The sequence below is a fragment of the Rhinolophus ferrumequinum genome, chromosome 22, assembly GCF_004115265.2.
Source record: "Rhinolophus ferrumequinum isolate MPI-CBG mRhiFer1 chromosome 22, mRhiFer1_v1.p, whole genome shotgun sequence".
Classification (NCBI taxonomy): domain Eukaryota; kingdom Metazoa; phylum Chordata; class Mammalia; order Chiroptera; family Rhinolophidae; genus Rhinolophus; species Rhinolophus ferrumequinum.
In genome coordinates this window covers 23,213,383-23,227,477 of record NC_046305.1, presented here as the reverse complement: position 1 = coordinate 23,227,477, position 14,095 = coordinate 23,213,383, and the positions used below count along the sequence as shown (strand labels likewise).

Genomic DNA, 14,095 nt, shown 5'->3' with positions numbered 1-14,095 from the left:
GCTTCCTGCTGCTGTGTAAGGCCCCAGAGCCGAGGGGCCAGAGGAGGCCTGCAGGGACGTGAAGCCAGGACTGAGGCAGCAATTTTGGCAGCTGCACATGGAGAGAAGGAAACTGAGGGATGTTGCCCAAAATCTTGAGACAGTCCTTCCTCGCACGTCCTGGTGGCTTCTGGCTGCTTAGCGTGGCCCTTTCCCTCCTATGCCCCCAGGAGACTTGTATTTAAATGGCCTCCTGAACTCCTCCCTTCAACATGGGAAGTTGAATTAAATGAGTTTGCAGTTCTTGTTGCCACTACTCTTCTGCCATCTGCTTTGGTATCTCTTCTCTGGACGTCCACAGCCTGCTCTGAGCCAGGAGGAATGTCATCCTGTCAACCCAGCCCCAGAACACCCTGCTGTCCCTCCCCGAGCTCCTGCCCCAGGCTCGCCTGCCTTCATCACCTTGGCCAGCCAAGCCTGGCCCTGTCTGTGCCACGCACCTCCTCCTTGACCCTGAGGGGCTTCCACCACACTCTGAGGGCAAGCCGGAATCCAGGCATGCCCTCAAAGCCCATACCCAGGGTGCCTCGGCTTCCCTGTCCCTTCTCCTCCACTCTGCCACAGCCTGCCCTCCCTTACCACCCATTCCTACCAAAGGAGTCAGAGAAAGAACAACGGCAACATTGCAAATGTCACATGGTCAGGGCAGCAGCACCATCGACAGCTTCCCTGCCCCGTGGTCATCCTGGCTCTGCTTGAATATTTCCAGTGACTGAGAGCTCACTCCCTCTTGAGTCAAGGCTTTCCATTGTGGGACAGTTTGACTGCAAGAAACTTCTTCCTTACATTTAGTGGCAAGCTAATCTACTGTCACTCCTACCCATTGGTTTTATTCAGCCCTCTGGGGCTACACTGAATAAATCTAATTCATCTTTCACAGCTTAGAGGCTAAACATGCAGATTGTGAAACCAGACGGTCAAGGTTCAAATCCTGACTCTGCCATGTGGCCTTGGACACATTTCTTTATCTTTCTTGGCCTCTATTTCCTTCCCTGTAGAATGGAGGTGATAATAGCACCTACCTCATGGAGTTATATAAAGATTAAGTGAGTTAATGGATATAAAACTCTTAGAATAACACCTGACACATGACTGCTTGGTAAGTTACAGTATCTGAAGAAAGCTGTTTTGTCTCCTCCTCTGCTCTTCTTACCTTGGCTTAACATCCTTTTAAATATACTCTTCATGCAGCATAATTCCCACATCCTTCCAGGTCTTGTTTATGTCACGTTTTGGCTTAATGCCCTCTTACAATGTCACCAGTGTGGAGCCACTTGTCACATCCTGGAAATTGTCCTTCTGTTAGTGTGGTGGAGAGTAACTAACTTCGCTAAAGCTGCATCACACAGTTGACTCATGTCAATCTTGTAGTGAGCGAAAACCCCAAGATCCTGCTCACTTGCTCCTCTTAGCGTTCGATCCTTACGGCACTTTATCCCTACTTTCTACCGCACCAGGTCCTCCAGGCCCCTCCATGCACTCTAGAACCTCTTTGCACATGCTTCACACCTACTCAGTGTGGCTCCCAAGGTCTAGAATGCCCTTCTCTCACACCTCAACTCATCCATTTATCTGACTCATTCAGCCTTTAAGCAATACCTGGTAATTGTCCTCCCTGGTAAAGCCTTCCAGATGGATTGCTCTATTGCAGCTGGTTTCTCTGGAATTGTTCCATCCCTACGGTGAATCTTTGCCTGCATTCTTATCACTGGTCATGCACCAACCCTCAGCTGATGCCAATATTACACATCTCACATCTTGGTTTTGAGGTCCTGCCTTTCTCTGCTGTTCCTCTGCGTGTCTGTGGTCCAGAGGCAGTGGTTTCACCTGTGATATTCTCCCCGTGTCTAGCTGGGAAGGGTATAGGAGCAAGTATGTGACACAGAGCATAATCATACCTCATGGTCAAGCACTACTCATGAGTCTCTGCTTCCTCTAAGTGTCCCACTCAGGAACATCCTGTTCCTATGGGCTGCAGTGGATGAGGGCTGGACAGTCTGACAGACGCCTGGGCAGGCAGGGAAGAAGTGGGGAGTTCTGACAGCCTGCTTCCCTCCCCTCTCCCAACTCTTAGCTTTTTTTTTTTTTTTCCCTGTGTTTTCCTTCCTGTGTTGAAAGAGCTATGGGATCTGGACCATGGTAGGGTTTCCTAGGGACATTCCATAAATTCCTCACGGGCGTTTCTCTGGATAGTGGTGGGTGGGTAAATAAGAGGCCAGAGGGAGCTGGGGTGTGAGTACCAGGTGCCTCAGGAGAGTGTGGGCAGAAAGGGAGGGCGAGTTGCACGGAGGAGAAGGAGGGGGAATATGAGCTCATAGAAATGGTCAAAAGAAGGTGAAGCAAAGAGCGAGAAGCAATGGCCAACTTGCAGGATGGAACAAGCTGCAGACAGGCTCGCCCCCGGTCTTCACCTTGAACCCACTGACTTGCCTCCACAGCAACTTGTCTGCCAGGGTTCAGAGAACTTAGCTTGCTTGGAAAGATGCCCTAAGCAGCCCCCTGTGCTGTGCAAGATGCACAGAGATATGGGGAAGGTCAGGACAAGGGACCCTTTGAATCTGGCTGGGTTGTTCTTCCTTTAATCAGTCCTCATCCACCCATTTAGCAAAGATTAATGCCGTAACTCAGATCTGGGACCGAAGATAGTTGAGGCACCGGCCCCTGGCTGAACTCTGTAGCATGCCTGGACGCGAAAATTGTTTTTAGCCTCCATTTTTGCGCTCTGTGGCTACTTCTTTAAGTAAAAATGGTGCTAAATTGGGTGTCAGGGCAAGAAGCAACTTGTCCTAGTGTCTATGCTTGGACAAGTCACTTTTCTTCCCTGGACCTCAGTTTCCCTGCTGAATAATTAGAGTATTGGGCAGATGATCTCTAAGTTTCCTTAGAGAATAGTCCTATTTTTTCAAAACACTATAGGGGCCTATCCCATGTGTGATCACACAGTAAAAGGATTAGATAGGAAGAAGGAAAAAATATAAGTATGACCTCTTCCTTTAATAAAATTTTCAAGAGAATAAAGGAGACAGAGTCAAATAAATGATCCAGATTTGTGCCTACCACTGGCCCTAGAAAGTTTTTGTGCAATTTAGAAAAAGGTGGTTTCTATGGGCAGACAGGTTCGTAAGAGGAGCCCCTCTGTGTGGATGTGTATACCCAAGGGTACATGTCTTGACAGGAAAAGCTGAGGCTAGATTTCAACGTCGACAGACCCCTTGGCCCATTGTCTCTGTGCCAGATGCAGTCTACCCAACTGTACAGGTAAGCCAGCTGAGCAGGGAAGTAGCCAGCCTCAGGGTTCCAAGTTGAACCCTGTCCTGGTGGACTATGCCACGTTTAAATCTTAGTGGAACCTCATACGGCAGCTCCTTTCCTCCCCCATTTTGGGAAAGCAAATGCAGGGACCACACTCATGCTTTCTTCCAAGTGGGTACAAGCCCAGCCAGGGTCCAGTCCCAGACAGAATAGAGGGCATAGGACAGAAACAGGTAGGCACCTCTCCAGAGAGTGAGAAAAGGGTTAAAGGGCCTTAGTCTCATGAGAACCAGAAGTGATCTGGAAGGTTCAGCACTTCCACATAAACCCAAACCAGTGTTTCTCACCTCCCCTGGCAGCAGCTCAGAACAAGCAGAACACGGAAATTCTCCCTCAGCCTCCCTCCCTGCCACCCTCCTTCCACATCCCAAACAACATCTCTCCCAGGCTCTAAATGGATTAGGAAGAAAGAACTACAGGGGTGATGTCAACATCAAGGGTGAGATATGGTAAGATCTTCCATGTACCTTGATCCACAGATGGAGGGACTGGGGAAAGGTGGCAGGAGGGTAAGCTTGGGAAAAGGGGATGAGCTGGGACCGGAAAGAATGTGGCCTGCTGTAATCCCACATAATGAACCAGACTGTGCTCGTCTCCACACTGTAAGCACTAGACAAGCAGATACAAGCTGCTGGCTTCAGCCTGCCACACAAGAGGCTGCCCGTGCTGCCCGCCCTACACAGCCCGTGCCATCCAGCGGGCAGAGGTGCCCAGGGCAGGCACAGGATAAGTAGTCTATTTCCTCCTGGCAGCTCAGGTCTTGGAGGGTGGGAGTAGAGAGGTAGGGAAGAGTCTGTGATTGCAGGAAAAGGAAAGAGAGGAGAATGGCATCTTATCCAGGCACCATATACCATGAGAGAGCAGCCCCACCATTTGCCTATGTTCTTAGAATGGAGACCCATAATCTGCTTCAACCATCTGCTTTCAACTCAACGAAGACTTTGACCAGTATAATCAACTCCCCAAGCCGTGGGGGGAGTTTGTCAGTTCTACTTGACTTGGAGATGAAGAGTGAAGTCTTCTTCTTCCTTAGGCAGATGCACCTTCCTAATTCCTTGAAGTTTGGGCAATATTGAAATATGTTTGCATTCCCTAGACACTTGTTAACTAACGGCTAGGGGAAGCTGCTAGAAGATAAGCAAATATGAACCCTTATCTACTCCACTATCCGACATCTTCCATCAAGAAAATTAAGAGTTGCCGGTAGTTAAATGTCCCAAAAGAGCTACCTTCCAGAAGGGGCTCCTAGCTGAGGAGCTCAATGGCATTGGGGTGTGTGGGCTCCCAGACTCTTACCTTTTTCAGCTTGCCACTCTTAGTCCCCACAAAAACCACACTGTAGCCATTGTAAACGTACGAGGCCACTGAGGTCATGCGGTCCCGGCTGGTGGTGTACAGGGTCAGGCCCTCCACTGGAGTGGAGCCTCCAAGAGGTTGGTTGATGTCCAGTCCACAGAAGTTGTCATCTATGGGGACCGGCTAAAGGAAAGGGGAGGGAATTAGGATGAATAGCAGCGGAGGCATGGCAGTCACTCTACACTAGCCCGCCCCCAACCGCCAGCCCTAGAACAGCAGGCTTCAGAGAGGTACAGATATGGGGAGCAAGGTCTTTACACATGCTATAAACAACAATATCTCACCAACTGACCCACGAATCCCATAATGACTCCTGTGAAACCAGAGAGAGGAACAAGCAGCCTGTTTCATTCACCTGTAGTCACCTATTCGCTGTTTTGCCAAGAGGCCCAGGGGTGATTTGTAAAGCTGATTGCTTAAACTAATTTTCTGGTCATTTTAATGTCCCTGTGGACCATGCCATTCTGTGTAGGTCTTTCTATTTAGACGGTGGAGAATTAGTCTAGAGGCAACATCCAGGATTTCTACTGGCCTGGAGAAGATTTCTTGTTTGTTTCTTGGGCTGCAAGGACTCTCTTTGGGCCTCCCTTGGGGCCTAAAGAATTTTAAGCCAGTCAACTATTCACCACATCCTATACTGGGGATAAATTGATCCCCCCAAAATACAAGGTTCTGTTCAATACTAGAATAAGGTTCATCCTAATATTGAACAGAACCTTATATTTTGAAAAAGTTACTTAACCTACATAAACCTCCATGTGTCATACTACCTGTGTACCTTTCTGCGAGAATTATTGAGGAGCAAATGAAACAATGCAGGCAAAAGAGTTTCATTAAGTTGCGCAATGATTTCCACTACTGTACATGTTCAGGAAGAAAGAAATGAAAGAAAATTCTGGAGGTGATGTCCTTCCTATTACTAGATTTTTGAAAGGAGTAGTGATGTACCTCTGTAAAGAGTGATCTTTCAGGAGAGACTGGGGAAACTTTGAAAGATCACCTTAAACAAATGAAAAAATAGCTGGACAGAAAGTAGGAAGACCTGAATTCTAGTCTCTGCCCTACAGCTAAGTGGTTGTATAAAATTGGGCCAATGACATCCTCTTTGGGGATGTTAAAAGAGGATGCTAAATTGATTATTTCTAAGATCTCATCCAGTTAAAAAAAAAAAAAAAAAGGGCCGGCCCAGTGGCTCAGGCGGTTGGAGCTCCATGCTCCTAACTCCAAAGGCTGCCGGTTCGATTCCCACATGGGCCAGTGGGCTCTCAACCACAAGGGTGCCAGTTCAATTCCTCGAGTCCCACAAGGGATGGCGGGCAGCGCCTCCTGCAACTAAGCTTGAACACGGCACCTTGAGCTGAGCTGCCGCTGAGCTCCCGGATGGCTCAGTTGGTTGGAGAGCGTCCTCTCAACCACAACGTTGCCGTTTCGACTCCCGCAAGGGATGGTGGGCTGTGCCCCCTGCAACTGGCAACTGGACCTGGAGCTGAGCTGTGTCCTCCACAACTAAGACTGAAAGGACAACAATTTGACTTGGAAAAAAAAAAGTCCTGGAAGTACACACTGTTCCCCAATAAAGTACTGTGCCCCTTCCCCAGTAAAATCTTTAAAAACAAACAAAGCACAACAAAACAAAACATTGGAAAGACTGTATGCTTCCTGAGGACAGGGGCTGCCAAAGGGTTGGAGTTATCTGTACAGTTTCTATCCTGGGGCTGGCCCATGAAGGGTCCATGTTGTGTTGACTGCACAACATGGAAGCCTGTGGGCAAAGGCTGCAGACTCTGGGCCAGAAAGAGCCCTGCGTCCTGTGGAAGCTATTCCTTCTGGGTCTGGAAAGGCATCCCAGAGGAGGAAGGAAATGACTATCATGGGAAGCACAGAAAGCATTAGGGAGAAATCACAACCTGTTCCCTTCAACTTCCTCCTCTCACCCTTACCGGTGATGAACAGGCTGATTCATCAGTCACTGACAGCCGCATTTCCTTGGAACAATTGGTTTATACGCTAGGGCATGTGATTATTAAATAAGGGACTTCCCTTCCATTCCCTTCTCAGGTCCGAAGGAAACAGAGACTCATATCTTGGGATTCCTTGGTGTTTTGCATGCTCTTGCTACCGGCAGAAATGGTGGTACTGCCTGTGTGTGTGTGTGTGTGTGTGTGTGTGTGTGTGTGTGTGTGTATTTTAGGAAAGGGGACTAACTCTTAGGCTAAGGATGACCTTAAACTCTGGAATAAATAAATGGAGTCCCACCTAGCAGAAGGGATAAGCTTCTTAGGAAGGGAGTAAAGTCAGGACATGAGGAATGACTGTACACTTCTGCACTCAGTGACATCACATTGGTAGCTTGAAATCAGTTATGGTGGGAGTATTTACACCATGGGTGTTGGCAAACACTTCTAATCAAGGCTCCCACCACCCCTACTGCCTGCATAGAGTCAGCTGTTTAATATATACCAGCTCATCCCTAAAGCCAATGTGGAAATTTCTTACTCCCTAGAAAGGCAGGTCAGAGTAATCAGCTACAACTTGTTGCATTTTCTGCTTGTCTTTCTCATCCCTACTCCTTAGGCGGTAGGTGCCCTGGGAAGACACAGGAGAGATCTACTTCTGTCTTTACGACCATCCAGCCCCATGACTTGATGGTTCGTTCATGTACCTTCACTGAGCCTCTGTTTTCTCATCTTTAAAGTGAAAGGACTGGGCCAGGTAATCATTAAGCTCCCTTTCAGCTCTCAAAGTCCTTGATTTCATAGCTTCCGTTACTTTCCCACTTTCTCCTGGGGCTGGTAAGGTTGTAGACAAAGGCACAGGCATAGCCCAAGCAAGCTTCTGAGAAATAATGACAGAAGCAAAATCTGCTGGTGATTGTGAATTTCTCTACATCCCTCCTGACTATAGAATCTAGACTATACGGAAAATGGTTTATTCTGAGCCCAAGCCCTTGGGATTGCTGGCATTTCTCTGTTTTCTAAGTTGTCATAATTCCCAAACACCTGATGTCCTTTTTCTTTTGCTCAAATGGTGAGATCTTGAAATAAGGCTTTCCTTAAAGCGACTTGACTAGACAGAAATACCTTGGACGGAGAAGTTATATGGGCTGAAATGAATTCAAATCCTTGCTTTATCCTTAATAGTTGTGTGGATTTAAACAATTTATCTTTGTGAGCCTTTGTTTTTCCATCTGTCAAATGGGGATGATATTCCTTATTTCATAGGGTCATTTTGAAGGTCAAGTGCGATAAAACTTAAATTACCCAGAACAGCCTTTAATATAGAGCTGCTTTTCAATGAATGATAGTCCCTTTCCTCCTCCCTTTTCTGGGGACAGACCTTATACCCTTCATCTGAGAGTTCCATGTTAGTCCAGAGATCATGTTAAAATTAAGCCCTGGGACTACAGCTTCTCTCACTAATCCTTAACCCCCTCTAAAGCCACCAAGTGTTTCTGGGTCCCTGAGTCTAGGACTCCTTGGATTATAAGGTGCTCCTCATATTACAGCCTCCGTCCTTACTGCTGTAAAGGCTGCACCAGAAGAGTGATGCTGGGAGCCTGGGATAAAGTGGGGGATGATGGTGAGGGGCTGTTTTCTCTGAGGCCCTGGTCCTACCTGCTGTAACCTCTCTCCCAGTGCCTTTGCTGCTCTTTGGTCACTAGCCCAGGCTTGTCTCTCTGGGAGCCACTGGAGCCAGAGAAGGGTGTAGGCTTCCTCTTCCCTGGTTCAGAAGCAGGCAGGAATCAGCAGTTTCCTCCTGACAAGGCCCCCTCTGGGCAACCAGGCAGGACTCTGCAAGAGGGTTAACCCTTTCATTTCTTCGCCACTTCTCCTGACTGGTTAGGGCCATAGGTTATAGAATTTTAGTGCCATAAAGATTTGGAGATTATCTAGTTCAGCCTCCTAATTTTACAAAAATGAAATAACAGCAAATAGCTGGTTCTTTATTGTTATGACTAATATTAATAATTATAGCTGCCATTTATTGAATGCTTATTATGTGTCAGGTATTGTGCTAAGCATTTTATACACATTTTCTATTTGATCTTCATAATAACCATAAAAGAGGGTACTATTATCTCTATTTAAGATGAAAAAATTACAGCTCAGAGCAGGTCCAAAGTCACACAGTTTTAAGTGGTAGAACTGATTTTTAAATATAAATCTGTTGGACTTCAAAGCCTATTGTCTTAACTTTAACCACTCCCCTATCATACCAAGCAAATGCTGGTGGGAACAGAAGTATAGACTAGGAATAATCTGTTTTCTTGCTTTAAGAAGTGGTTTTGGTCCCAATGGCAGGCACCTTCAATTTAGGGTACTTGGGAGGCAGCCATGTGGGTCCTTAGGTCTCAGATTTTCCCCCAAGCTGCAGATCCGGAGTCCACAGCACTTTGCACAGAAACCTATCTTAGCACTTGTCACATGGCATAGCAGTTAGCTAATAATGGTAAGCCTAGCATGCTAGGCATGGTGTTAGTCTTGACATATATTATTTCATGTGGTCATCCATGAAGTAGGCATTATGATCTCATTTCTCAGATGATAACAGATGCTCATGTAGAGAGAGACCTTAAGGTACTTCTGAAGCCAAGAATCAGCACACATAGAATTCGAACTGTGGGCTTTGCCTCTGAAGCCCACACTCTGAGCCATTCTGTTATATTGCTGGCTATTTCTCTCTCTCTCTCTCCCTCTCCTTCTCCTTATGGATATGTGAGAGTGATAATCGTGTCTTTTTATGTTTGTATCCCTAGAGCCCGGTACACTGCTGGGCACTTGGAATATCTTCAATACCCCTTTTTATAAATGGATGGAAGGATGTGTGATGGATGGATTGAGGGAAGTATAAATGGATGGAAGGATGGATGGATGGATGAGTGGATCATGGTGACCACTTAGATAGTAGGAACTTGACCCTCTGACAGGACAGTGCTCACCACTGATTTTCTTGTCTCTGGTGTCTTCTAGTCTGGATCCTGAGCTCCTCTTCCTCTATTCTTTTCCCTATGCCCAGACACCTGATTATATTTCCCCAGTTTTCAATCTACCAGTCAAGCTCAACTTCCTTTTCTCTCCTCTGACTTCCATATCCACCTGCCTACTCAACCCCTTCACTTGGCTTCACAAGGCCCTACGTGGACATGATCTGGTCTCTGTGACCTCTGGCCAGCCAAATCTCCTGCCACTCTCTCTCCCACATGTGCTGATCCAGCTGCAGTGGTCTCCTTGTTATTCCTCACACACTCCAGGCATGCTCTGAATTCTTTATACTTGCTGCTCCCTCTTTCTGGAATGTTTTCTCCAGATACTCATATGGCTCACTTCCTTACTTTCCTCAATCTTTGCTCTAAGATGACTTTTTCAATGAGTCAATCCCCTTGGGTCCTGCCTTTCCCCTTTTTCTACTGTTATCACCATTTGACAGACTCCATGTTTCATGTATTTATTTGTCTTGCCTCACTAATGAAAGCTCCATGAGGGCAGGGAGCTTTGCTGTATGGTTCACCGTTGAAGCCAACAGTGCCTACAACAGTGCCTGGTGTGATAGGCACTCGAGGTACACACACACACACACACACACACACACACACACACACACACACAGTTAACCAGTTGACCCTGGAACAACATGATTTGAACTGCACAGGTATACTAACTCATATATATTTTTAAATAAACTGTAAATATGTTTTCTCTTTCTTATGATTTTCTTAATAACATTTGTTTTCCTCTAGCTTACTTTATTATAATAATACAGTACATGATACATATAACATGCAAAATACGTGTTAATTGACTGTTTATGTTATCAGAAGGCTTCCAGTCAACAGTAGGCTATCAATTAAGGTTTTGGAGGGGGGGGGTAAAAAGTTATACACTGATTTTTGACTGTGCAGGTTGTCATCGCGCCTAATGCCTATTGTTCAAGGGTCACTGTATTCGGAATGACTCAATGGTTGGATCAGCAAACATGCTCTGTGTGTCTGGTACACATCAGACTCTGGTTACTGGCCACCACCTGATAAGGTGAACCTGAAAACCTCTCTCATTTCAAGCCCAGGTAGTCCAGGAGCAGGGTGTGCACCGGGGCACAGGCAGGACAGTCGGAGCTTGAACTCCGGATCAGGAGATGAGCGGGGTGAGCCCTCCTTACCGCCTTGGTGCACTGGACATCCTTCCCCAGCAGCCAGTTGAGCTCCAGGTTGCCTTCGCCCTGGTAGCAGGACTGCAGGCGCTCCTTTATCTGCAAGTTGATGGCTCGGATGGGGAAGGCACAGAGTGCAGAGTCATCGGGCGGGTGGTGATACTGCTTCTGCCCTTTGGAGAAGATGGCAAAGAGCACGTCATCCTGGCTGCTGATATTGAAAGCCTGGGCCAAGGAGTCTCCGGGCTTGGCCAGGTAAGCAGCCTGCAGGAGACGGTATTCCACCCCAGCGCGAGTGCAGCCGAAGGGCAGGGACACATACGAGTGAAACTTGGGGTCATCCTTGCAGAGCCGCACGATGCGCGAGGTGTAGAAGAGGTCTCCAGCTGAGTTGATGGCCACACCCTCAGGGGTCTCAGGTTGGACGGTGAGGAAGTAGACGAAGCCTCCACTGGCGAAACCATAAATGTAGAAGATATCAAAGTGGGAGACCAGGGCCAGCGTGTCAGAGGGGATCTTGATGAGGGAAGAGACAAAGTCACTGTGTAGCTCGTAGTCGAGCATGGCTGAAGACTCAGGGTCCCGGGGCAGCTTCCTGCTGGACAGAGTCGGGAAGTAATCTTGCTTTCCGTCTACGGCGGTGCCAATAAAGAGCTTGCCATCCTGCCCCTCAGAGCGCACAATCACCCCATACATAGTCCCTGTCTTGTTGACACTGGACAGGTAATGCTCCTTCTTGTGGGACGGCTCCACTAGGATGAAGAGGTCATCCAGCCGCAGCAGCTTGCAAACCCCCTGGTAGAGGCTCCCGCAGGCCAGCAGGCGGTTCTCGGGGTAGTCAATGATAAGCAACTTGTTCACGTTGTTGGTGAGGGTGAGCACCTCGCTGCAGGGCTGCACAATGAGGGGCGGGTAACAAGACTTGTTGTCCTCTTCCGGGCCTGTCTTGTGAGCCACTTGGATAGTCAGGTTGCCCGTCAGCTTGTACACTCGATTGATGGCCCCCACATACACCGCCCCTGTCCCTCGGTGGACGGTCAAGTGGTTGAAGGTCCAGTCACGGTTTTCAGAGTGGAAGGTGCTAAACTGAGGCATGCCGGTTACTGGGGGTGCCAGCAGCACCCAGACCACTAAGAGCAGGACCACAGACCAGCAATCAACCTCAGTGGCCCGTGGCCAGGGCCTCCTCTGTTCCATGCTGAGAGGGGCGAGGATGAGGAGGCAGATCCTCTGAGCGCTCAACACCACCTTCCTGGGTTGGCCCTCACATGGTTCTGGAAAACATAAGGCAGGGTGGTCAGACGGAAAATACGTCCTGAGAGGAGTGAATCCTATGGCTTGACCCAGGGTCCCAGCCCTGGCTAGCTCTGAGAGTCTCTTCCTTCTGCATGTCGGTTTTTCTATTTTTAACATACTGTCTCCCTCTTTGAGTTGTTCAGGGAATCCTATTATCTATTTTGGTCTCCAGCCTTTACGCTGTAAAATCCTTTCTTTTACTTTACAAAGCATCTCTATTTCTGTGCTCTTAAGACATCGTTTTTATCTCTCAGAGAGATTAAAAGACTGTTTAAGTTCACTGAGCCAGTCAATTCCCGTGTTGGGACTAAAAGCCAGTCTTCCCCACCCAGGTGTCATGTCTGACCTCTCCCGGTTGGGTGGAAATCTCCCTTTTTTTTTTAACGCTTGTTAGGAAGGTCCTCTCTTGGCCTCTCCTGGCCAACTACTCCCAGAGTCTGATATCACAAATAAAATTCCTTATTTCAGACTTTCATTCCCTCACGTGGCTGTTTCCTTATTTTCTCATGCTTTGTCCTCCACGGGGAAGGACTTCTGAAAACAGTGCTTCTCGCTGCCCCTCAGACTTGTCCTCTCTAGAAAGAAGAATCCCTGATGTTAGCTGTTGAAATTTGTTAGAAAAGTAAAATGCGCTGTGGCCAATAGGCCTGGGAGTCCCACGTGTGCCATTCAGAAGCCTGAACAGCCCCAGGGAGGTGAGTAGACACTGCACCCCGTCCCTCACCCACCACCGCACACACACTCTTCTTTGGGACAGGAAGATGCCAGCTACTGCCTCCCAGGTCCTGGGGACAATACTTCAACTTCTGCTTCTCTGCAGGCAGGACACAGGGGACGTCAGCCTCTTTGTGAACGGGGACTGGCCATCTGAGTCCAGCTTTAGCCACATGGACAAGAGTTCTGGGTTTGGAAAATGTGGAGAGGAGCAAAGGGAGTCACGTTGAGGGTCAGTCTCATTCCAGTACTGCTGGGGCCTTGTGACTGTTTCAGGGTCCATGAAGTCATCCCTGGGCCTCAGCCTGCCCTGCCAGAGCCTAGTCAGGCTCCTGCCTGACTCCTTTGCTCCTTCCCCTCCCTCTGGACCACCAGGCTCTAAAGCTTTTCTGTTTTCCAAGGAAACTGCTCCGATGGGCAAAGTGGGGCTCGTGCTGAGAACCTTGGGAGACTCCTGGGCAGAGGGGTGGGAGAGAGGAGCTGTCCCTTCACTCTAAAAGCACTGCTCCTGACCAGTGTGGAGAGGGACAGTGGCAGCAGCAGGAGGAGGCAGTGACCCGTGTAGCAGAGAAATCTTTCCTCCCGCTGGACAGATTGCCCAGCACCCTTCTCAGACAAGTCCAGACAGAACTCTGGGTGTGTGAGGCAGCAGGAATGGACACGGCCAGACCAAGGATGAAGAATTGGCTCCAAGGCAGCTTAGGAGTCCCATCTCTTTCCACTCCCCAGTCTGGCTGGACTGGATTAAAATTAGAACAGATGCCACCTTGGGAATTTGAACCATTTTTGCTCTGTGTCTTTAGAAACTGTCCTTCCTCCACCTCAACTTTGCCTCCTGGGCCTGATAGCCATCATGGTGCCAGAGGCAGGCCCCACCTGACTGCTGTCTTCCAACCAGGCTCCACCGGGAGTTCTGGGGTGACTCATGAGGCCCCAGGCTTCCTTGGAAAGAGGAAGGCAACAGCAGCGTGAGGCTCCGGCTGACCTCAGGGGACTCCGACACAGCCCTTCCGGCCTCATGAGCACACCAGCAAAGCCTCCGACAGACAGCTTTCAGTTTGAAAACCAGAGTTTATTTTTAGCTATGTCCTGGGGCCGGTAGCAGGACGTGAATTCCTCAAGAGGAGCTGCGGAAAGGAAATAACAGAATTTCACATTCCCCAGCTGGAGAAGGAACTGCAAGAGGCCTGCCCCTGTCACTGAGTCAGAAAGCTCCTTTGGCCTCATGTTG

The 14,095-nt window shown here is 48.4% G+C and overlaps 1 protein-coding gene across 2 annotated transcripts in view; it reads right to left on the bottom strand.

Annotated features, from left to right (window-relative positions):
• The window catches only part of PLXNA2 (plexin A2), a 207,363-nt gene that overhangs the window by 170,217 nt on the left and 23,051 nt on the right, over nt 1-14,095 (bottom strand). For both annotated transcript variants that reach the window (XR_004421527.1, XM_033092346.1), the window contains exons 2-3: nt 10,864-12,128; nt 4,648-4,830 (exon numbers count right to left, since the gene is read on the bottom strand). Coding sequence is in view for 1 of the 2 variants with exons in the window: in XM_033092346.1 (XP_032948237.1) it covers nt 4,648-4,830; nt 10,864-12,051 (1,371 nt within the window). In the remaining variant the exon portion in view is untranslated. The remainder of the gene's footprint in view (nt 1-4,647; nt 4,831-10,863; nt 12,129-14,095) is intronic.